At 41.7% G+C, this 22,687-nt stretch overlaps 1 protein-coding gene across 1 annotated transcript; it reads right to left on the bottom strand.

The window, feature by feature from the left end:
- Positions 1-587: 587 nt before the first annotated feature.
- Positions 588-22,622, bottom strand: GOT1 (glutamic-oxaloacetic transaminase 1). Its single transcript, XM_012768175.2, has 9 exons — positions 22,375-22,622; positions 14,162-14,343; positions 8,348-8,471; positions 7,763-7,875; positions 7,370-7,474; positions 4,722-4,872; positions 4,474-4,639; positions 3,577-3,719; positions 588-1,410 (listed from the first exon to the last, which is right to left on the bottom strand). Exons 1-9 carry the CDS (start codon positions 22,490-22,492, stop codon positions 1,271-1,273), a joined length of 1,242 nt encoding a protein of 413 aa, XP_012623629.1. The 5' UTR covers positions 22,493-22,622; the 3' UTR covers positions 588-1,270.
- Between the last annotated feature and the right edge of the window lie 65 nt (positions 22,623-22,687).

The following is a 22,687-nucleotide window of genomic DNA, read 5'->3' as shown; positions in this document are numbered from 1 at the left end:
GCATCAGGGGCAACATGGAAGAGACTATTTCACTGAGGGAGAGAGGACGGACTTGACTTCTAAGACCCCAATCATCCTTTAAGACTGTAGGATTTTACAACTCAAAGGTCTCCTAGAAAGGGCCAGATCCTGTTAAAATAACAAGAATTAACTAAATATTTTTAAACTCCAAGTAGTAGCCCTCTTGTTTTAATAAGATTCAACCCCACCAGATTCTACAAAACTGCCCTTTGGAGTCCCTTGGACTCTCTGGAAATTGTGGTCTACATTTAAGTGGCTCTAATTATTTCAATAGACTAAGAGGAACTCCAACTATGAGAGCGGCCGGTGTTCTAGAATCACCCTGAGTGATATCATCCCTCCTATGAGTCCATGAAGTCCAGTTTCTAAAGTAATATTAGAAGACAGCTGGCCTCTGAATGACAAGCCCACAAAACCAACAAAGTTATATATGGTGAGTTCACTAAAGGGAGCTATACTGTGAATGCATTTTAGTTTTTCCTTAGCCACTAGTTAATCCCGCTAAAGCATTCATTTTAAACCATGGGTCACAACACATTAGTGGATCACAAAAGCAATTCCATAAGTCTTGATCAGCATTTTTATTTTATTTTTTTAGTGAAGTAGAACACAAGAGAATAGAATGGACTAGAAAATATCAGAATGCACTACACATAACAAGAATAAACACTGTTTTGTGAAACTTTCGTTTCAATTAAATATATGTGTGTACCTTTGTGTATGTCATGATTAAATATATTTCTTATCACAGTTGCCCTAAAGAACTAGAGTTTAGGACTAGGGACACAACCATGCAGAAAGAGCAGGGAGATAAGACACTCTGGGTTGAGCTGAAGAGTTTTAATGCCACAGCCAATTCCCACACTCACACTTTGCTCCTTCAAACGACTTGACTTGATCTTTGGGACTAGACTTTGTACAGAGTCGAGCAACATGTAGAAGCACAGGAGCAACATTCTTGCTTCTAGCAAGGTGGAAAGATATCTACAACTCATGATCAAAGTATTTTTTATTCTTAAATAAAAATCTTAATTTGCTCTAGCCTTCAAAATGCTCTAATCCCAGGCCTCCGATTTATTTCAAGGTATGTCCTCTTCACATGGGCCAATTTAAGCAGAGGCCATCTCACCAGAGCAACCCTTTTCGTCCTATAGTCTCTAATCCATGATATGTACATCAAGGTTTGTGCAGGCAGGGAACACACGTGACAGAGAACTGCTTTGGTGGTGCTGGACGGGATGGTGTTTCTTCAATGGATTTTGGTGACTGCTTCATGGATGGAAGTGGCCACATAATCCAGATTTTTGGTGGTTAAGCCACACATGTTGATCCGACCGCTTGGCAGCAGATAGATGTGCTTTTCATTGATCAGATATTCGACCTGCTTGGCTGTTGAAACCAAAAGATGATATAATCAGAGGAGCAGGCAACCTTAAAGCAATGGAAGCTCAGCAATTATATAACAACTACAATTTTTCTTCCTTCCCCTTAACAGAGAAGCAAATCAAAAGGAGCTATTTTGTCCAGCTGACAGATAGGAAAGTATACTCACTAGATTCTGGAAAGTACTCTTACTAGTTAACTTCCTAATCCCCAAAAAATTCAATATGGCTACTTCTGATGGGAATTTTAATCTGGGATTACCTTCCAATCAAGCCTTGTACAGAACATTCACCAGGACGCTCCTATCAACCAAAACAACCATCAGACTTAAGAATTTTCCATCGAGATGAAAAACTGGTTATGAAATGCTTCTTTTAGCCCTTCTCTGACCTGTGTTTTCTTGCCCATGGGCACCCAACAGCCACCTCCCTTTGACATTTTTATATCAGACAAAGCCCCACGTACTTGATAAGCGCTGTGTGAATGAACCAACTGGAAAACTACACAGACCTCTCTGACCTGGCAGCATGAGACTCTGGCCTATTTCTCAGCTCACTCGCTCTCAGATGCAGGAGGGTTTTTCCATGTTTGCAGAAATGCATCATGTTGTGGTTACAGGGCTCCTACCCTGTTTTTTTGTTTTTATTTTAAATAAAAATGAGACTTTTCTACTTGTTGGGAGGAAGGAAGTATCACAGTTAGAGAAGTAAGTAAAGTTATAGACTCTTTGCCTAGAAAAAGGCTAATATACACATACACAATTTTTTAAATATAACTTCAGGGGCTTCACAAATCTAAAGTACATCCATGGACTCCAGGTTAAAAGCCCCTGTTCTGACAGATAAAATGTAGTAATATTTTTAACATGAAAACTGTAGAAACTAGGTTGTGGGTATATAGGAGTTCACTGCATAATTCCTCAAAGTTTTCTTTATATTTAAAACTTTTCTTAATAAAATGTTGGGAAAAACCAAACAAACCCTGTTTTTAAAAAGGGTAAACGATGTCAAGCACTAAAAATATAACTTTTGTGTTATAAGCACACTTCTATTCTCATCTATTCTCTTTCGATACATAATAAAACTAAATTCCCACTCTGGATAGTAGAAAGATATGGATGTTTTATCTTGTGAGCTTTAAGAATATTACTACTAAAGACTATTTCCGTTACACTTAATATTTTTACATTAAATATTGTATTGATGTAATGTAAAATACATCCTATAAGGATGATTTTATTTACACAAGTGAAGTAATTCTCTGCCCCACCTACATGAGGACACCTACAGCTAACTGAGCTATTCCTTCACTTTCTCAGGGAGCCTCATTTTACTCCAAAGTATTTTGAGGGGTCAGCAATACAATCTCTATCACCTCTCATTGATATTTATTTCCTTATTTTCTAAGCCCATTTCACACTGGCACTGTGGTGGTCCCAGCTGTAGTACCTCTGTGGGCCTCTGATGTTCTACCTACAACCCACACCAGCTGAACATCCCTCCCTAGAGCCACTAGGACATGCAGGTGAGGGGCCACATCCACACCATGTGACTGGTGGCTTGGCCAGTAGTGCTCTGGAATTATCTATTAAATAGATGAATCCTCTATTATCAAAAGGGACTGCTGATGGCAGATATACCCCACTGATGGCTGACCAAGGTTGCGCATGGCTGCCCACTAACTTCAGCTTTTAGTTTCAACTAGTTTTTATGTATGAAATGGAAAGATAACTTTGTAACCTCTTTGTAAGGGCAATAGTTGGTGATAGGAAAAACCTGTTAAGAAAATATGTCCCTGAATAATCACATATATTTATTCTTAGGATTAAGGTAAAGCTAAAAGGTACCTGAACATTTATGAGAGATCTTTCATAAATCAAGGCTCCAAGATACAAATCCTGTTACTTCCCAGCTGGCTCTGAGCTACTTCCCAGCCTACAAAAATGAAAATGTCTTGGCTATGGGTCAGCAGGGCAGACCACAACAATGCTTTTCTGAGACCCAAGGGGTTCAGGAGATGGTGAGACACCTTAAGAAAACCTAACTTGGTCCAAAGTAATGGCTGCCCAAGTAGGCAATGGCTAACGGAGGTGAGGTCAAGACCAGTGACTGCAACTGAGAAGTACTGTGTGTCTACAGCAGGAATGTGTTAGAGGTGGTGGCGGCCACTTACGGTTCAATCCAGTGAAGCTAAACATGCCAATTTGCTCAGTGATGTGATTCCAGGTTCCAGGGGTCTTGAGGGATTCTAATCGTGCCCTGAGTTCGGATCTCATGGTCAGAATCCGGTCAGCCATTGTCTTTACGTTTCCTGTCCTGAAGCATGGACAGCAACATAAATATCAATCCAGACAGGACAGATGGTACATGAAAACATGAAAGTTTAAAAACTGTAATTTAAACTATAAGCTGAAAATGGGGTCACAACCTGCTCATTATGGTATGTAGATGACTAGATGGGAGGATGAACAGACCAGATAGACAGACTTAGCAGGCAAAAGGAAAGGACTGCATTTAAGGAAAGGGCTGTATTTACTGATGGAGTCTAGTGGTGTCTTGGGTACATTGGCCATAAAACACCAATGTTTCAACTCAGGCGTCACTGAGGTGCTGATATAGATAGGATAATATATTTTATCATGCCTAATTAAACAGAGATTACAGATTTAGCTACTATGTAAAAATAACTCTGTTCCAAAATAAGATAAAATGTATGTATGTAAATCAGAGATAAAATGAAGAGCCCAAAAATTCCCATACTGCCTTGAAGGTGGATATTCTGTTCTATTAGGAATTCCTTCCTGTGTTTTCCCACTTTATGGGGAGAAAGCCTGGGAGGTGGGGAGCAGAGAAACCACCACTCATTGAGTCCTCCTCCTGGGCTCCAGGTGTCGTGTTACACACGTCAGGTAGGCATTGCCCTATTTTACAAAAATATTTGATATTCAAAGGGGTTAAAGTAATTTTGTCCTGCCTCTGCCTAAATAAAAGGAAAAGACTCAGTTCAATGTAATGGGACAAAGACTGCTCTGCCTCCCACCCCTCGCCCAGCAGGCCGTGAGCCCCTTACCATTCCTTAAAGAGCTCAGGGTTAGACAGGGTCTGAGACACGATTCGTGCTCCCTGGGCGGGGGGATTGGACCAAGTAACTCGCACAATCTTCTCCATCTGGGAAAGGACCCGCAGGACGCTGTCAGCTTCTTTTCCAACCACGGTCAGATTCCCCACGCGCTCGTCTAAAGAGAGAGATGAGAATCAGCTGTGGCTGCGGATGGGGTGTGATGCAGGGAGGCTGCTGTGACTCGGGAGAGCACTCACTGTAGAGCCCGAAGTTCTTGGAGAAGGACTGGGCACAGAAGAGCTCGAAGCCTTCAGACACAAAATAGCGAACGGCCCAGGCATCTTTCTCTAGGTCTCCAGATGCAAAGCCCTGGTAGGCTGAGTCAAAGAAGGGGAACAGAAACCGGCGCTGCGAGGAAGGAAAGTGAGTCAGGGCAGGAAATCCTTCTGGAACCAACTTTAGACACGGACAACCTTCCTTTCCCAACTGGTGCCTGGGAGGAACTGACTGATTGTCCATTTCTCCTACTTCTCGTCTATGTGCACCCAACCACCACTTTATGTCTCTTTCTCTGTTCAGCTAAATACCAACCAACAAATGTAATGATTTCAGTAAACTTTGCTTTTTTAAAGTATGTTGTGGGCCATGCATGGTGGTTCACACCTATAATTCTAGCACTTTGGGAGGCCAAGGTGGGAGGACTGCTTGAGGCCAGGAATTTGAGACCAGCCTGAGCAAGAGTGAGATCCTGTCTACAAAAAATAGAAAAATTAGCTAGGCATGGTGGCACATGCCTGTAGTCCTAGCTCCTCAGGAGGCTGAGATAGGAGGATCGCTTGAGCCCAGGAGTTTAAGGGTACAGTGACCTATGATCACACCACTGCACTCTCTAGCCCAGGCAACAGAGTGAGACCCTGTCTCACAAAAAGAAAGTACATCATCCTAGGGTGTCATGATGCAGTTTTGCTAAAAGGGCTTAGTTTTGAGGCACAGTGGTAATGTTCTATGTTGGTGGATTCTTCTCCCTGAGTTCCTTGTGTGATAAGCTTGGTCAAATGTAGACTTGGTATCCCCCAGGGCCTTCTCACAACTTCACAGCTGTTCTACTGGGTACTCAAGATGAAGTGGACATTGGTTTCTAGTCTTATCACTCTTATCTCCTCAAAGAATTGCCCACACTGAACCTGTTCCTGCGAGTGGGTTCTCTGAGGGATACCACTTCCCTCCCTGGAAACATCAAAGCCTTGGCTGTATCTGGGTGAGACTGGGGTGTACCATGACTCCTCCTCTGCAGCTCTTCCCCCACATCCTATCGCACCCCAAGTCCTGTCAGTCCTGTCTCCTGAGAGCTCTGGAATCTGTCTGCATCTCACTTTCCCCTTCTCCATTCAGGGCACCATCAACACCAACCTGGATTATGGCAGCAGCCTCCTGACTGCTCCCTCAGCTGCCTAATCTGGCCTCCCTCCAAGCCAGTCCCTGCTATGCAGTCAGGGTCACCTTAAGACAATGCACATCCAAGTGTGTCACTCCCTGACATCAAAGCCTTCAGTGGCTCTCCACTGCCCTGAGAACAAAGTCCAACTCCTCAGCACAAGACCTGGCTCTATTTACTCTCTACCCTTGTAACTCACACTCCCCAGCTCCCTTGAACTCCAGGCCATGGTAAGAATTACTTTCACTTGCTTAACTGAACTATGATCTCTACCTGAGGCTTTTGACCATGCTCTTCCCTCTGCAGGGAAGGAAAGTTCCCTGCCTACTCCTGGCTGCCAATGCCTTCTTAACTCCTCCCCATCCTACAAGTCTCAACATGGAAACCCCTTCTTCCAGAGAGGTTCCTGCCACCCTGCCCCCTCCACATATACACTGCCCAAAATCTGGGCTACAAACTCCATTATAAGCCCCATCAACACAGATATCTCACAGTATCATAACTGCCTAGTACTCATCTGTCTCCCCAAACAGGCTGTCTGCTCTTTGAGGCTAGGGACCATGTCTGCTGTGTTCATTACTGTAGCCCCACAGCACCCATATACAACTCTTCCTCAATGAATATTCCATAAACACATTAGTGAAGAATATACACACTTTGAGCTAGAAATTCTAATCTAGAAAGCTCTATCAAAGAAACAATAAAAAGTTGTATTACATAATTGTTCATAAGATCAAGAAATCTGAAATAAACTTAAATGTCCAACAACTGATTTACCCAATCCCTAATGTGACATATCCAAGAAAGGGATATAATATAGCTATGAAAAATGATGCTGTAAAACATTTAATGACATGTATAGAAAGAAGTTCAAATGAAAAACAAAGTGTTACAGAACAGTACAAAATGATCTCATCTTTGTAAAACATATATATTAATATATTTAAAACTGTACCCACACACAGAGCCTGATTTTTTTTATTTATTTTTTTATTTTTTGAGACAAGAGTCTTGCTCTATTGCCCTGGGTAGAGTGCAGTGGTGTCATCGTAGCTCGCTGCAAGCTCAAACTCCTAGGCTCAAGCCATTGTCCTACCTCATCCTCCCAAGGAGCTGGGACTACAGGCGCACACCACAATGCCCAGCTAATTTTTCTAATTTTAGCAGAGACAGGGTCTCACTCTTGCTCAGGCTGATCTTGAACTCCTTAGCTCAAGCAATCCTCCCACCTCGGCTTCCTGGAGTGCTAGGATTACAGGTGTGAGCTAGCGCACCAGGCCAAAACCTGATAGTCTATATACCAAAACATTAACAGTGTTTTTCTTTGGGTGATAGGATTTATAGTTAATATTTTTTTCTTTCGACTTTTCTCCATTTTTCCAAATTCTTCAGTAAGCAAGTATTGTTTTTGAATACATTAAATAATAATACACAGTATTTTTTTAAGAGATGCTCTAAAACGGCAGTTACCTTCATGACAGAAGCAATCTGTTGCCACTGCTCCGGAGTTGGGTCAGTCCCAGTTGGGTTGTGTGCACAGGCATGGAGGACAAAGATGGAGAACTCAGGGGCATTCTGTGGATAAGGAAGCTGTGTCAGCTCTGATGCTAGCAGTAGTATCAGGAGACAAAGTCAGCAGCATACTGGCCAGCAATGGGGGCAAAGGGCAACCATGTTCTTATCACTCCCTCATGTCTCTCTTTTGTGCTATTTTTGTGCTCTCTCTCTTACTTGCTATTTCAAAAACCACCACCTGGTTTAGGGAAGATACCTCAGACTCTCACCTATCAATTTATCCAAAGACTTTCCCTGCTGTTCCTGACACCTTGGGATTCTCTTTACTTTTTCTTCTAAATCACCCACCTCCAGATCATTCAGGAAACCCTGGAGGTCAAGTCCTCTCTTCTCTGCATCCCAGTAGTGATAGGTCCGAATATGTTTAAAACCAGCGGTGGAAAATACACCGTTATGATTTTCTGCAAGCAAAGGGTTGTAAAATGTTAACCACTTTTACAAACACAAGGAGGTATAACTGGAAAAGATACCAGTCAGCTTCCAGGGCCCTCACAAGCTCAATGTCCACTGTGCGTCACCGAAGCTAGAGGTCAAGATACAGAAGAATGATTGTAAACAAGAACAAGTTCAACCAGTCACATTAATGCCAAACTTATATCCCACTACAACGGTACTTCCTGCATCTACATTTTATGCCTCCTCTGGGGAAGTTTCAACAAAGGCTAAAATATAAGTCTACCAAGAGCCTTGAGAAAGAGTATTCCTATTTTGCATTTGAGCACCAGGTTTCTCACGCACTGCTATAATCCACTGCTCAGGCCATTCCCAAAGGTGGGTTGCTCCAGGCTACACTACAATTTCTGTGTAAACAGACAGAGTCATGCGGATAATTCTAACTTCTGTTTCTCCTCTTGCTGCAGCTAAAAGACTCACCCCAGGTTGGTGCAGATACGTAGACGGGTGTGTCCGTGTTGTTCGTTCCATTGTACCATCGTGCTAAGAAGTCGGCTCCAATTCGAAGTGCACCTGTTCCTCCCAAAGACTGCACACCTCCTACCTGAAAAAGAAGAAGCAGGGTCTCAGCCTGATAATGGTGAGGTCACATAATATTAGAAAAATCAAGTAATAATGAGCACTTAATTTGTGCCTACTCTGTGCTAAGCCCTTTAATTGCATTATCTCATCAAAATCCCACAGCAGCTATGTGAAGAAGCTTCCATCATTTGCCCGTGTTTACAAATGAGGAAACTGAAGCTGAGAGAGGGGAAGCACCTTGCTCAAAGTTACCAGCTACCAAGCAAGAGGGACAGGTCTTCAACCCACGAGGTCCGGGTCTGGGGGAACTTCCCTTCTGAACACAGAGGCAGAGGCCACATGGAGGCCACATTGGTGCATATGTGTGCCTTGGAAAGAAAATCCATCTCTTCAGCACCCATGTCAAAATCAAAATTTCCCTCCGGCAGAAGCCTATAAAATAGTGTTTCCAGCTTGCCACTGACATCCATCTGTGGTACTCCTCATCTCTAGAAGTGTGTTCTAACAAAACAAAGGTAATAAGCAAATATTTAATATTGCTTTCCTCTCTCAGCTTTCTCTCATCTTAAAGTGAGCAAATATGATCAGTAATAAAACTCTTGGGTATTACCATTTACAACGTGCCCTGGCATATATTCTTACTTGATCCCCAATTGACACGAGGAAACCGATTCAGAGAAGTCATTTGCAAAAAGATACACAGCTAGTGAGTGGCAAGGCTGGGCACAAATCTAGGTCTTCCCATTCTAGATCGAGTCACTATGTCCTGTTGATGTAGTTCTGCCTATAGACCTTTGATTTTGTTCCTTCAAAGTTCGAACTAGGTTTCAGCATAACTCTTTCAGTATAGAAATGTCATAGACCATGTTGCCTAATTTGTCTAAAGGATTAAGGAGAAAGGAAGAAAAGGATCGCATGAAAACGTCTACCTAAATAAAAGGAAGGGCACACACCTCCTAAAGGCAGCAACCTCTGGGGAGGGAGTGTCCAGGTTGTAGGAATAGTGGTCAAAATGGACTTTGGCCTAATCTGTAAATTGTTATTTTTTTAAATAAGAAGAATGTATTCATGTATTATTTGTACAATTTTATAATAATTTTTAAAACCTACTTAGAAGTCTAGGATTTGCTGTAAAATAATCCAGCTTTGGCAGTGGAGGAGGGGTGAGAAGGTGAAAAGAGGGAAACATACAACATCGACCACATACAGATAATTACTGAAGCTATGTGAGAGACACATGGGATTGAGTCATTATACTGTTTTCTCTTCTTTCATATAGATTTGAAAATTTCCCTGATAAAAAGATTAAAAAGTCTTCCTAGACAGAGGAGAAAAGCTTCGTAAATCTTTTTAATAACCTAATGTAACACTGATGCTAAAAGATGATAAAGGAAAAAAATGGTCTATTCTATGAACTGATTTTTGGCACGTTGTCCTAAACCCCAAGAAAGTCCTCTATTTGGAATAAAGGATATCACATATCAAAGGAAGTAAGTACAGACTTCTCAAGGAGCCAGGTAACCGGACCTGGATGGCTAGCCAGGAATATCCAGAACAAGGGAAATCCTGTAGACTCGTGTGTGAAGCTGGACAAAGTAGGCCTCTATATCTACTAGAAACGTCAGTATATAATTGCTAGACTCTAGGACGCCTTATCTGAGATCACAATTTGCTGATGTTATGACTTCATTGTGAGTAGGAGAACTGACCAGGAGCTGCCTGTGGCCAGAGCCACTTTGCATTCATCTAGGCACCCCCAGCAACTCTCAGGGTGTCTGGCCCACAGTCCTATATAAACACGTGCTTAACTAGATGAAGAAAGAAGACAGTGGTGAGAAGATCTGAGCCACAGCCAAAGCCCCAAGTCTGCTAGAAACAATGGTCAAAGCAAGAGAGTGGGATGTCATTACATGGCAAGGAGTTACAGTACCCGAACCCTCCTATCTACAGTGGCTCAGTCATTTCAGAAGCTGAAACAGTACTATGCAGGAGGTGAAGAATGGACATTTGCCTGAATCCTAAGGTGCGAAAGTGGGAAAGTTAATACAAGGTAGTGAGGAGTCTAGAAAATAGGTCTTTTCAAAATGGGTGAAAGATCTGGTAATGTTAAATCTGGAGAAGAAAAATCTAAGGGAAGATAAGATTAGTGTTTCTTATTCATTCATTCATGCCTTATCTCCTTTAAGTTTTGGATCAAATGTCATTCTATTTCTACCATGAACACCTAGTTAAAACCCCCAGAACTCCCAACATGGTTCCCCCTGCTCTATTTTTAGAGCATTTATTATTTTTAACATACTATGTCATTTTCTTATTGATTATGTTTTTAGTATATTTCTCTCTACAAAACTGAAAGCAAAGCCAGGTGATTCTGTGTGTTTGAATCACTGCTATGCTCTAACATCTAGAACAGTGCCCAGCTCTAGTGGTGAGCATCGGCTGACTAAATGAATGAATGAACTGAAATACCTGGAAATCTCTGAGGTACCAGAACCTAAATGCTGAAGATCTGCAAAGTAAGTAATGATCCTTACCCCAGGGAAAGTTATGGTCTTGTGGGAGACACAGACTTATAAAATTACAGAACATAGTAGGCACAGTAAATGCTGTTATTACCAAGCTGTGAACAAAGTCCTGTGATAACTCAGAGGACTCAAACAACTAGCTCTGCCTAGGAAAGCTAAAAATTCAGTGTGAAGTGAACCTTGACCAAGTCTTGCAGAACTCAGAGGTGGGGCCTGAGGAGTTACAGAAGTGAAGAAGGGCATTCCAAGTGGAAGGAAGAGCCAGGCAAAGGCTCTTAGTCAAGACAGGGCCTGGTGGGTCTAAAAAACAGCAAGGCTCATAGAAAGGCAGGACCCCCGGCGATGAAGGAAATTAAGCAACTGGAAGAACAGAATGAGGGATGTTACTAAATCTGCTGCATGCCAAGCTCAAGGTCTGGATTTCACCCTGTAGGCAATGGGGGAGCTACTCTGTGTGGTGTGCAGAGGTAACAGGTGACATGATTAGCTTTTTTTGCTAAGGAAGGTCATTCTAGCTGCAGTGTGCAGAATGTACTAGAATGGGAAAGAGACCAGAGGCAGGAAGGTCAATTGGGAGGCTGTTACTGAACTAAGACAGTAGCCTGGGGGTGGTTAGGACTTCCAGATAGAGGAAAGGCTCAGGGCTCAGTAGCAACTGGTACCTAGGGTGATGTAGACACTAAGAGAGTATCTCAAGCCAGTCCAAAAAAGTATCTTCAACTATTTGCTGCCATGAAGACTGCCATTTAAAACTGTGCTATGATCAAAAACACAACAGGGTGAACTAGACTAAGAGGGAGAGCTATGTTCCCAGGTCAAGACCACAAGCAATGGCCCCAAGCCTTACAGTTAAGTGACCTTACAGTTAAGTGTTAAGTGACCAAACAAGGATCAATGAGCAGAAGAACAAGCATGTGCCCAACATAGTTATCAATAATAACTGTATAAGAAATGCATAGTCTGGCTGGGAACAGTGGCTCACGCCTATAACTCTAGCACTCTGGGAGGCTGAGGCAGGAGGATTGCTCGAGGTCAGGAGTTGAAAACCAGCCTGAGCTAGAGCGAGACCCCGTTTCTACTAAAAATAGAAAGAAATTAATTGGCCAACTAGCTGGGCATGGTGGTGCCCTGTAGTCCCAGCTACTTGGGAGGCTGAGGCAGGAGGATTGCTCGAGCGCAGGGGTTTGAGGTTGCTGTGAGTTAGGCTGACACCATGGCACTCTAGCCCGGGAAACAGAGTGAGACTCTGTCTCAAAAAAAAAGAAATGCACAGTCTTAGAGGAAGAAGCTCCCAACACAGAATCTGTTTTCATTTATCAGCAACAGAATTCCAGCTAATTTATTTACAGCATTTCAGAAGATAGGCCCCCAGCTGTCTCAGTTCTCGACTTTCAAACTTCATCAGGACTCTCCACTACCTCTGTGGAAACACTGGATTTTCAGAGCAACTTCCCAATGTGACCTATAATCTTTATACTCTCAACATTTCTACTCAAATGCCTTCAGTTCCTTGAGGCAAGTCACAGTCTCTCAAAACAATCCAGACAAAATCCTAATCAAGTTAATTACTGGCCTAATCATGGACCTGAGTTCCAAGACCTTCACCAGAGCCACCCTGCTTCCTAATACATATTAATGTTACATGTGTGCAACCTTCATTTACCCTGCTGTTCTGCTTATAGGACACCTGGATAACATGATATACAAAAGGAAAAACATGCTGTTAACACCCTGTGGGGAATAAATCAGATGACTCCAAGATGTGGCCCCTTCAACGCATGACCCACAGGCCGTACTACAACACAATGGCCCAGGCAGCAATTGCACAATAGCTAACTGGACTATTGCAAAACCCTGACCTCTCCCCTTTTCCACCCATCCAATCAGGTTTATCTTCTTCAAATAACACCTTTATTGGGTAACTTCACTGTTCAAACCTTCAGCTGGCTTCTCCTGCCTTAGCTGCCAAAATCAGCCTACCTGATTCGTCCAAAACATGTTCCCAGCTCTAATCACGAAGGTCTCTTTACAACCTAGATCTGCTTACCCCTTAACTCTGTCCCTGAACTCCTGCCACTCAAGGTGAATACTTCTCCTTTTGTCCCTCTTTCTTGCTTTGTGGTTGGTCCTCAAACCTGGCTGTACTTTGTAATCACCTGGGGAGCTTTTAAATTAATATGCCCATAGTGGGCAAGAATGACCAGGGGGTGGGGGTGGGGGTGAAAAGGAGAGGGGAAAGGTGGTGCCCTCCGAGATTCTGATTTAACTGGCCTGGCATGGGGTCCATGGAGTCCAGCCACTAGAATGTTTGCACAAACTCCCTAAGCGATACTAATGTACAGCCAGAGTTGAGAACCATTATCCTGGCCTCGTTCACACATTCTCCAAGGTTCAGCTCAAGTCCCATCTCCAGTCCTCAGGGATCTCCCCTCCTCTGAATTCCTGCAACACTGAAAATCAGTCGCACACCACTTCCTGCTGTGTCCAGGCTATCTCACTTCCAAATGTGTTTTTCCTCCATGTGTCTCCAGTTATACATAGAATACACACTAGGAAGCACTTAAATGAGAGATGCTGAGATCAAGGCTAGAAATATTAAAGAATATTAGAACTGGCAGGGACTTCAGACAGCATGTAGACTAGTGGCTCTTAAACTTTTGGGGACCACAGACACCTTTTGAAAATCTGATAAAAGATATGAACCTTCTCCCCAGTAGTTAAGTATATATAAAATTCTATATATAATTTCAGGGGGCTCAGAGGCCCCTTAAAAGAGCCCCTATGCAAGTGCTCCTTATGAGGTCATGAACCCAAACTACGTAGTCTTTTTCTGACATGTAGATATACGGGCCAGAGAGGTAAATGAATTGCTTGTGGTCAAAAACAGTGGCAAATTTGGGTCTAGAACCCTGGTCTCTTATATCATTCCATTAAATCTCCTTTACTTGGCATCCCACTGATGGCTTCAAACCCAGCAGCTGAAATCTGGTGATCTACTAGACAAAACTGAACAATCAAAGAGCCCATGCTTTGCATATGGCCACAATATGTGCACTATCAGGTTCTTGAACTTACTCTACTAAATGCTTATTCACTGGTAGTTCAATAATACCTAATACTTTAAAAAAAATTGAATTTTCAACCTGTTTTTACTTTCACAATTTCTAAAGAAAAAATATATTCTCACTCGCTTGTCCTTGAGAGCTGGGCTGTCGTCCCCAAGGAGTAGGCGAGAAGCACAGGTCCGGAACTCTGCCAGGCCCAGGATCGGCAGATACTCGTGGTTTAGGCTGTGGTCATTAGCAATCTTCTGCTCCACCTTCCTCACTACTGGCAAAACCCAGGGCTGGCAGTCATCTGTGCGATACGCTAGAGAATGGAAAAGAGTTATATACAGAGGAGTCAGTATTAGGCTGTGTCCAAGTAACACTTTGTAACTGTGAACAGGGAACATTCCACCACCTTCTAGTCAAAGAGAACGGTGAAGGGAACTGAAGTTAAAGTTCATTCACTTACTGAGCACCTAATTTGGGCCACACACTGGGCTAGCTGCTGGGCAAACAAACAGGACAGACATGATTCCTATCCTCCGGAAACTTACAGCTCTTAACTACGTGACCTCCAAAAATAGAATGCTGAAATAAAACTGGGACATCACAGAGCCTGGTCAAGTGAGAGAATGCATGGGAAAGCACTCTGCAAACTAAAAAGCGTCGTACAAATGCCATGTCAATATTGCTAAGAGGTCCATCCCTCCTCTTGTCCTAGAAGAGCAGAATTAGGGTGAAGAGAGAGCACATGCCTGTGACTGAAGATTCCAACAACTGGTTAGGTTACACAATCATTCAAGGATCCACTAAAACACCTCTTTATCCTCTCTCTGTATTTTGACATCAGCCAATGTTTACCACCTTGAATGTTCATCCCATTTCAACTGCCTCACCCTTTCATTGATCCAAATTGATCTCTTTCACAATATTTAATCTTGCTCTATAGTAAGCATTTTGTCTACCCTAAAAGTATTTTTAGGCCCTCAGAGTTATCCTAGCACTTTTTCCCTGTACTCTATGATTATGTTAGGATTACAGCTTTGGAGGACAGCTGCTTTGGCCTTGCACCCAAGCCAATAATCTCTCTGAGTAGGATTGCTAATAGGGGTCATTTGCCTCTATGCTCAAATGTTTAGGTCTCTAACAATCCTATACTTATGCAAGAGACTTTGAAACTGAAACACAATTTTAGAGTAATTCTGATTAAGTTGTATCTTATTGATTCCTGCCCAATGTTAATCCCTGACTTGGAAAAAAAATCACTTTTTAGGGTAGTCTTTATTATTTAAGGAACAATACATGTTGATTGTAGAAAATTTAGAAAATCCCAGAAAGTAAATAATAAACATTATAATTAACATGTAATCCCAATACTCAGAGATAAAGAAAACAAAAATTTTGGTGTATAACCTTCTAAGTTTTATTTTCTATAAGCACATTCATTTATAAAATATGGATCATACTGTATATAGAATTTTCAATATGCTTTTGTCCATTTAAATACATATTAATCTTTCATCATCATTAACTAGTCTTCTAATGGTGATATGTTTGCATGTCCCCTTCCTATCTTTATCCTCTATCTACCTAGTTCCCAAATCCCTTCCTCCATAAATAACTGTTCTTAGTTTCTTATGTATCTTTCCAGAACTCCTGTATGTGTACACAAATACAGCTTCTTACCTATGCCCTCTGACACAAAAGGTAGCATATAACGTACCCTATACTGTTTTGTTCCTTGCTTTTTCCACTTGAAGATCTTTCTATATTTGTGCACAGAGAGTGTCCTTGTTTTTTTTTTCCAGCTGCTTAACTGATGAATGTACCGTATTTATTTTGCCAATCTCTTGCTGACGGACATTTGAGTTGTTTACAATCTTAAAACAATACTTCAGTGAACAACTTTGTACATACATCATCTCACATGTACACAAATATATCTGTAAGATGCAGGGTAGAAAATGGAAGAGGTGGCTAAGAAGTATGTGTATGTGTAATTTTGACAGATATTTCCAAATTGCCCTCCATAGGAATTATATCAATTTACATTCCCACCAACACTATTTAAGAGTATCTGCTTTCACACAGCCTCACCCACTGAGTGAATTTTTATCAATATGAGGGTACAAATGGTATCCCAGGGTAGTTTTAATATGCATTTCTCTTATTATGAATACAACTGAGCATTTTTCATATATATGAGACATTTACAACATCAGTTTAGTAACTAGATATAATATTCCTACACATAATTTACTAACTTTTGCTTTCAATTATTTGCTATTATAAACATTCTGATGAATGCTCTTATATCTTTATGCATATTCACAAGTGTTTTCTTAGGAAAAAATTCTAAATGTAAATTTACTAGGTCAAAAGGTATACAACAAATAAAAGATTTTATAAGGTCATTTTGAATTTTGTGTCTGTCTTCTGTTCTGTCTGCTAACTCTACCCTCCAGGAATGTGTCCTCTGCAAATCAGAGAAACATCAAATCAGTAATAAAAACGTGGACAGAGTTATAGGCTGACACAGCCACTAACTAACCATCTCAGGGTAGGTGAATCTAACTCGCAATACTCTCATACCACTCACATTATACCTCCATGCCCACCAAACTAATTCCTTCTCAACAAGTTCAAAAAGCCTCCTTTACCAGGTGGGATTTGGTCTGGTTTCCTTACAGGCACACCAAAATAACTACTTCCAAGTAAGAGTTGTCCCTGAAGCAGATTACCCTATCTATGATCACAATGTTACCATGTTCAAAGTACTCTTGAAACTTCTTTTGGAATTGTTTACAGAGGAAACATTCATTATTTAGAATATCCTCAATAGTGCCAAATTTTCTTCCTTTGAAAGTCAATTTAATTTTTGGAAATAGTACCTGCATCATCTCCAGTGAAGAAGGGTGGGTAAATAAAGTGGATAATATTCATGGAGAACAATTATAAAGAGAAGGTTTGTTGTTTGGGTCCTACCTGCACAAAGGATTCCAAAAGAGGATTTACAGGAATCTTTGAACAAAAAAGCATGTTTTAACTACCTAGAAAGGAGACTACTTGGATGTACAAAAGTTTGGATGTTCATTAAAAAACCATTTGATTATGTTTCAGATCTCTGTTTGGATATTATATATATTATATAATTATGCTATGTATTTATATTTATGATAATATGTCATTCATAAATGTACTAAAACTAAAATATGACAGAGAAAGGAAAGACTGTTAGTACTGCTGTTCTAACCACTACTACATACTCTGCGAAGCTCTAAAAAGTACCATAATACCACTTGGGAGTAGGGATGAGAGAAGAGGCATTGTCTGTACTGTGACTAAAGAGAAACTGGCCAATTTATACCTCCCCTTCCTTCTCCATCGCCTGTTTGGTCCCAGGTTTAGTTCTAGATTTGTTCCCAATGCCTTGCCTAACCATCCTAAGAAAGCAGATGGTATATTACTCTTGGGTGATTGGAGCAGCAAGGTCAAGCATTACCAACAACCACTAGTCCTGCTCTCCCAGGGAATTTGTATTACTTTTTGTTAGACCGTCATTCATTCAACAAGGACTTACTAAGTCTAGCATGGGCCAGGCACTAGCTAGAAGTTACAGAGATGGATAAGATAAAAATAAGAACCTATCTGCCTTCCAGAAAATAGAGAGTAGAGCCTTTAATTCTACTTTGAGGGGTCAGCGAAGATTTTACAGAGAATGAAGTATGAAAGATAATTAAGAGTTTAAAAGGTAGGGAAGGGAAGAAGGGCATTCCAGACAGAGGGAACACCTGTGCAAGGTCCAGGGGGCTTGGGCAGCATGAGGTTTTTGAAGATCCATATTTTCATGCCTTAGATGTGGGATCCGTGGAGGAATCACAGGGAGTAGATCGAAGACTTCTGGAGCCTCTTCTAAGGAACTTTGGTTTCAATGGGTAACCTCTGAAGCATTTAATCAACAGAGTAACATGGAACAGCTGCACATTTTAACAGGATCATTTGAGTGACACCACAGAAAATAAACTGGAAAGGACAGAGGTAGTAGCTAAAGTCAGAAGGCTACTGCCATAATCCAGAAGGGAAATAATGAGGCCTTGAATTCAGGCTGTGGTAGCAGGAATAAAGAAAAGGGGAACTATTCAAAATAGATCTATGAGGTAGAAGAGACCGAACTTATTGACCAAATAAATAGACATGGATTGGGAAACACTTGCTGATGACTCCAAGGTCTCCCTTTAGTCTGGATAACTGGTGGATAGTGGTGGTAGAGTTGACCAAAATCTAGAATACAAGGGGAAGAAAAATGAAAAGATCAAGGGGAAAGTGGAAATGATGAGTAGTGCTTTGAACATGTTGAATTTGAGGTGATTGTAAGATGTGTCCAGATGGACCTTGCACTCAGAGAAGTCCAGGATGGAGAGAAAAGTTTCATAATTCTGGACTTTGAAGATAGCTGAAGCCATCGTAATAACAATAAAGATTTACTAAATACTTTGTACGTATAAGGCACTATGCTAAATACATTTCTTTACTCATTTAATTCTCATAACAACCCACAAAATAGATATTGTGATGCTTATTTTAGGGATCTGGAAACAGAGGATAGAAAAGTCAAATAGGCCAGGTACAGTCACTCATGCCCATAATTCTAGCACTTTGGGAGGGTAAGGCACGAAGATCACTTGAGGCCAAGAGTTGGGGACCAGCCTGAGCAACAAGCAAGACTCCATCTTTACCACAAATAAAATTTAAAAATTAGCTGGGTTTGGTGGTGTGTGCCTGTAGTCCCAGCTACTTGGGCGGCTGAGGCAGGAAGATCACTTGAGCCCTGGAGTTGGAGGTTGCAGTGAACTATGATGACACTACTGCATTCTAGCTCAGGCAACAAAACAAGACCCCATCTCAGAAAAAAAAAAAAGAAAAGTAAAGTCAAATAATTTGTCCAAGATCACAAGGATATTAAGAGCAAGGCCATCATACTATTAAGTTCATGGATCCATGTTCTTTTTTTTAAGAAGAGATATCTAGAGAAAGCCTAAAGCAAGCAGCCCCCAGGGGACTGTGTCAGAGGCCTTTTTTATCAACATCAATATGTTCCCCAGTTCCACGCACCACTGCCCTTCTTCCTGGGTACAATCCCTTTTAGAGGAGTCACACAGGTTATAGGTGGGCCCAGCAGTCTTGTTTTGCAGAAGGAAAAGAAGGATATAAAAAATTAAATGACCAAACCATCACTCTCATCTTCCCCCTAAGATCTCTACTTCCCTGACCCATCCTCACATAAGAGCCCATGAGGATGTGCCTCTAAGATCCTTCCCCAACTGAGACACTGGGGAGAGAGTCAGGGGTACTCAGAAACACCTGATGTAGCATATCTTTCTGACAATTTTATCTGAAGATGCTGGGACACTACATTGAAAACAACAAATATTAAAGCAAGTGCAGTTTGTCTAGGCCAAAAGAAAGCTAAGTTCACATGAACAGACTGGAGTCAATAAAGAAACTTCCTGTTACAGGCCACATCAGGTTGTGCCCACGTCTTCCACACCCATAAAGCCACTTCAGTCTGAAGCTTTGAGAAACACTAAAGCGATCAATTCGGAAAGCATCGTGCTCAGCAGAAAAGTGATACTCTACTGTTTAAAGAAATTACTGAAGTCACAGCAAGAAGAAAATTTCTGAGGAAACTATCTGCAAGTAGGAACTGTCTGAGATTATAGTTGCAGTTTATTCTAAACGTGTCCAACATTGCTAGAACACGAGCTAGACAGTCTCCATTAGGGTTTATCTTAACTTGGGGGGGAAAAAGTATCTTCCCCAAAGTGTGGTTAATTATTACATTTCCTTCACAATGGGTATATTTTGGGATGTGTATAAATAAGGCTAGTACATACAAAAGCTGGAAGGAGACCTTTTATTCTACTCTAGTTAGACCCTTATCTAAATGCCTGCCATCCACAAAAAGATGGTCACAGTGATGATTTAAAGTAACATTTATGTATAACACTTGCATTTACATATATTTCACACATAATTATTTATTTAATCCTTAGTCAACTGATGAAACCAGTAAAATTATCCTACACTACAGTCATACAATGTGCCCGTGAATCTTGGAGTAGACTTTTAGTAGAGTTGAATCTTAGAGTAGAATTTTAGAGGGAGGTTATTCAGTTTGGCTCCTATGTTAAATAACCCTTCCAAGGTCACATCACTGGACCACAGTGCCAGGTCGGTACCTAGGTCTCCTGGCTATTCCCACTACAGTGCACTGGCTGCCCGACCTCCCCACCCCTGCCAGACCACCTGAAAGTAGCCAAAATAGAGGAGTGGGCAGAAAACCTGAGGCCTGAGACAGCTAGCCTGGAATCCCAGTTCTACCACCTAGGACCTATAGCCTGGGGCAAATTGCTTCATCTCTCTCAAGGCTTTGGCTTCCTTACCTCTAAACTTAAGTAATAGTAATAAACAACCCTCCATAGTTGTGAGAATGAAATGAGATTACATGCACAAATCATTTGCTCACAGAAAGGAGGTGAAGTTCCTGAGTTCCTGGAAAATATGACAAAGGCACCATCACAGCTGAGGTGGCCATCTGCATGAATGACTACGATTATGAGTCAATCACTTCTGGCCTGGGCTATCAAGGTGCTTTTTCTTTGCATGAGCAGTTTATTTCTGAACCAATGTCAAATTATTTCATTTTGCAGTTCTTAAGCTGAAAATTTTTACTCAACATCTTTTATGAGGCTCACCCAAAGAAATGTCAAAACAACAATAATAGTAATAGCTAACACTTAGATAAATCCTACTTATGTGCCAGATACAGTTCTAAACACTTTAAATGTACTTAATCTTCACAAAAACCCTGTAAGATAGTTCAAAGATAAATGAGCCAATAAAATCTGATGTTTTAAAAAGATATATTTAGATTGGCATGAATATTAGTTCTTCATATATCTGGCTATAAAGCAATACTTGGAGGTTTTCGATTAGATTTATGTTAAGAGCTTGAATGGTGCCCATTCCAGTTCAATTCAAGGCAATCTTTCAATATTTCTCCCACTCTGCTGCCTGCTAAAAATATCACTTTTCCTCCATCAGTGAAACTATGCACTACTGACTTATTTTTTTAAGTGCTTTATTATGAAAAACTTCAAACCTACACAAAAGCTGAGAGAATAATATAATGCATGTCCACATATCTATCACCCAGCTTCAACAAACCATCACTTTTTAATGGTTTTTTTCCTTACCTAACCCTCTCCCATACTCCTTTGGTGATGATTTTTAGCAGACGCTACATACAGAAACAAACATTCTCTATGGGAAGCCTGTTTCTGAATCTCCTTCATGTCACCCTCTGCAACAAAATAATTCCATTTGCTCTTTCAAAATTTCTAATCCTTTTATTCTAAGTCTGTTCCCTAGCATAGGACTTCACCCTACTCATTTTTATCTCTCAGGCTGGTCTTTGTATGTGGCAAAATCCAAATGGAGAAAGTGTCTATGGAGTTTCAAACATCCAAATCATGGTGAGAGGAGTAACAAATTCAGCAGAGATTAGAGTGAAAAGGAATTTCAGAAGCACTCCAATACATATCTTCTTGACAGATGGGTAAACTCAGGCCCATGCTCTGAGCTATCCAAGGCCCAAGAAATACAATCAAGAAATGAAGGATCTGTGGAAAGTGAGCTTCTACTGCCCATACTTCTTCCTGCTCCTTTCCACCATCTTTACCCATTCTTACCACACCTGTGAGGGCCAGGCCATCTTCCCAGATCCCTCTAGGAAGTATTAATCCATCTCAAAGCATAGTATAACATCTGCAGATTTAAAAATCCTTAAGGGCAAAACCAAGCCTCAGTCTTTCTCCAGGCTTAATAAGGTATCTGATTGATACCTGGTGATCATTCAAATATATTTACGTACCCAGACCAGAGGTCCGTAGGGGTAACAGTTCTCCTTCACGCATTTCCCAGTAACCAACACCCTAAGCCTATCAGGCTTCCTATTTTCCTCCCTCTTATTACAAGCCCTGGCTGCCCCATTTCTTTGAAGGATGTAGTATAAAGAACTCAGGATGGGATATCAGAAAGACTGAGCTTGTGTTCTGGCTGTTACACCTGTTCTGTGTGTCCTTGGACACATCTCCCCTTTCCAGGGACTCCATGTCCTCATCTGTAAAATGGGCAGGTTGAACGAAGCTCTCCTGGACCCTGCCTTCTGTCCGACGACCCTCTATCCAGGCAGCGCCAAACTGGGTCTCGGCCTCATCCACACTACCCACGGCCCAGGTTGGGTCCGCTTCACTCTCCAAGCTGCTTACACTGCAGTGCGCTGCATCCTTACCTCCCACTCCCAGGTTGACCTTGCGGGGATCCGGATCCTCCCGGAAGTCAGCCGTGAGCTTAAAGACGAGGACCGGCTGGGCCTGTGGAACCTCGGCAAAGACTGACGGAGGCGCCATAGCGAGAGCGCGGGAATCTGCCCAGAGGTTTCACACCGCTCCTGGAGCTCCTCCGTCCGGTCCAGCTGGGGCCACTGGAGGAGACTCTCACCTTCACCTAGCTGGCAGGGGCGGGCCTGCGGCCTCCAATGGTCGAGCAGCATCCGGAGCTTGGCAACGCGGCTAGCCAATTGTGAGCCTCTGACAAAGAAAGGG

The sequence above is a fragment of the Microcebus murinus genome, chromosome 14, assembly GCF_040939455.1.
Source record: "Microcebus murinus isolate Inina chromosome 14, M.murinus_Inina_mat1.0, whole genome shotgun sequence".
Classification (NCBI taxonomy): domain Eukaryota; kingdom Metazoa; phylum Chordata; class Mammalia; order Primates; family Cheirogaleidae; genus Microcebus; species Microcebus murinus.
Note: the sequence above shows the minus strand (reverse complement) of the source record. Positions and strands in the feature narration are given on the sequence as shown.

Coding starts and splice junctions, on each gene's coding strand:
- GOT1 (XM_012768175.2), bottom strand. CDS start 22,492: ATGGCGCCTCCGTCAGTCTTTGCCGAGGTTCCACAGGCCCAGCCGGTC. Junction 7,876..8,347: donor CGTATCTGCACCAACCTGGG/GTGAGTCTTTTA, acceptor CTTTGCTTGCAG/AAAATCATAACGGTGTATTT. Junction 7,475..7,762: donor GTTTCCTGAATGATCTGGAG/GTGGGTGATTTA, acceptor CCTTATCCACAG/AATGCCCCTGAGTTCTCCAT.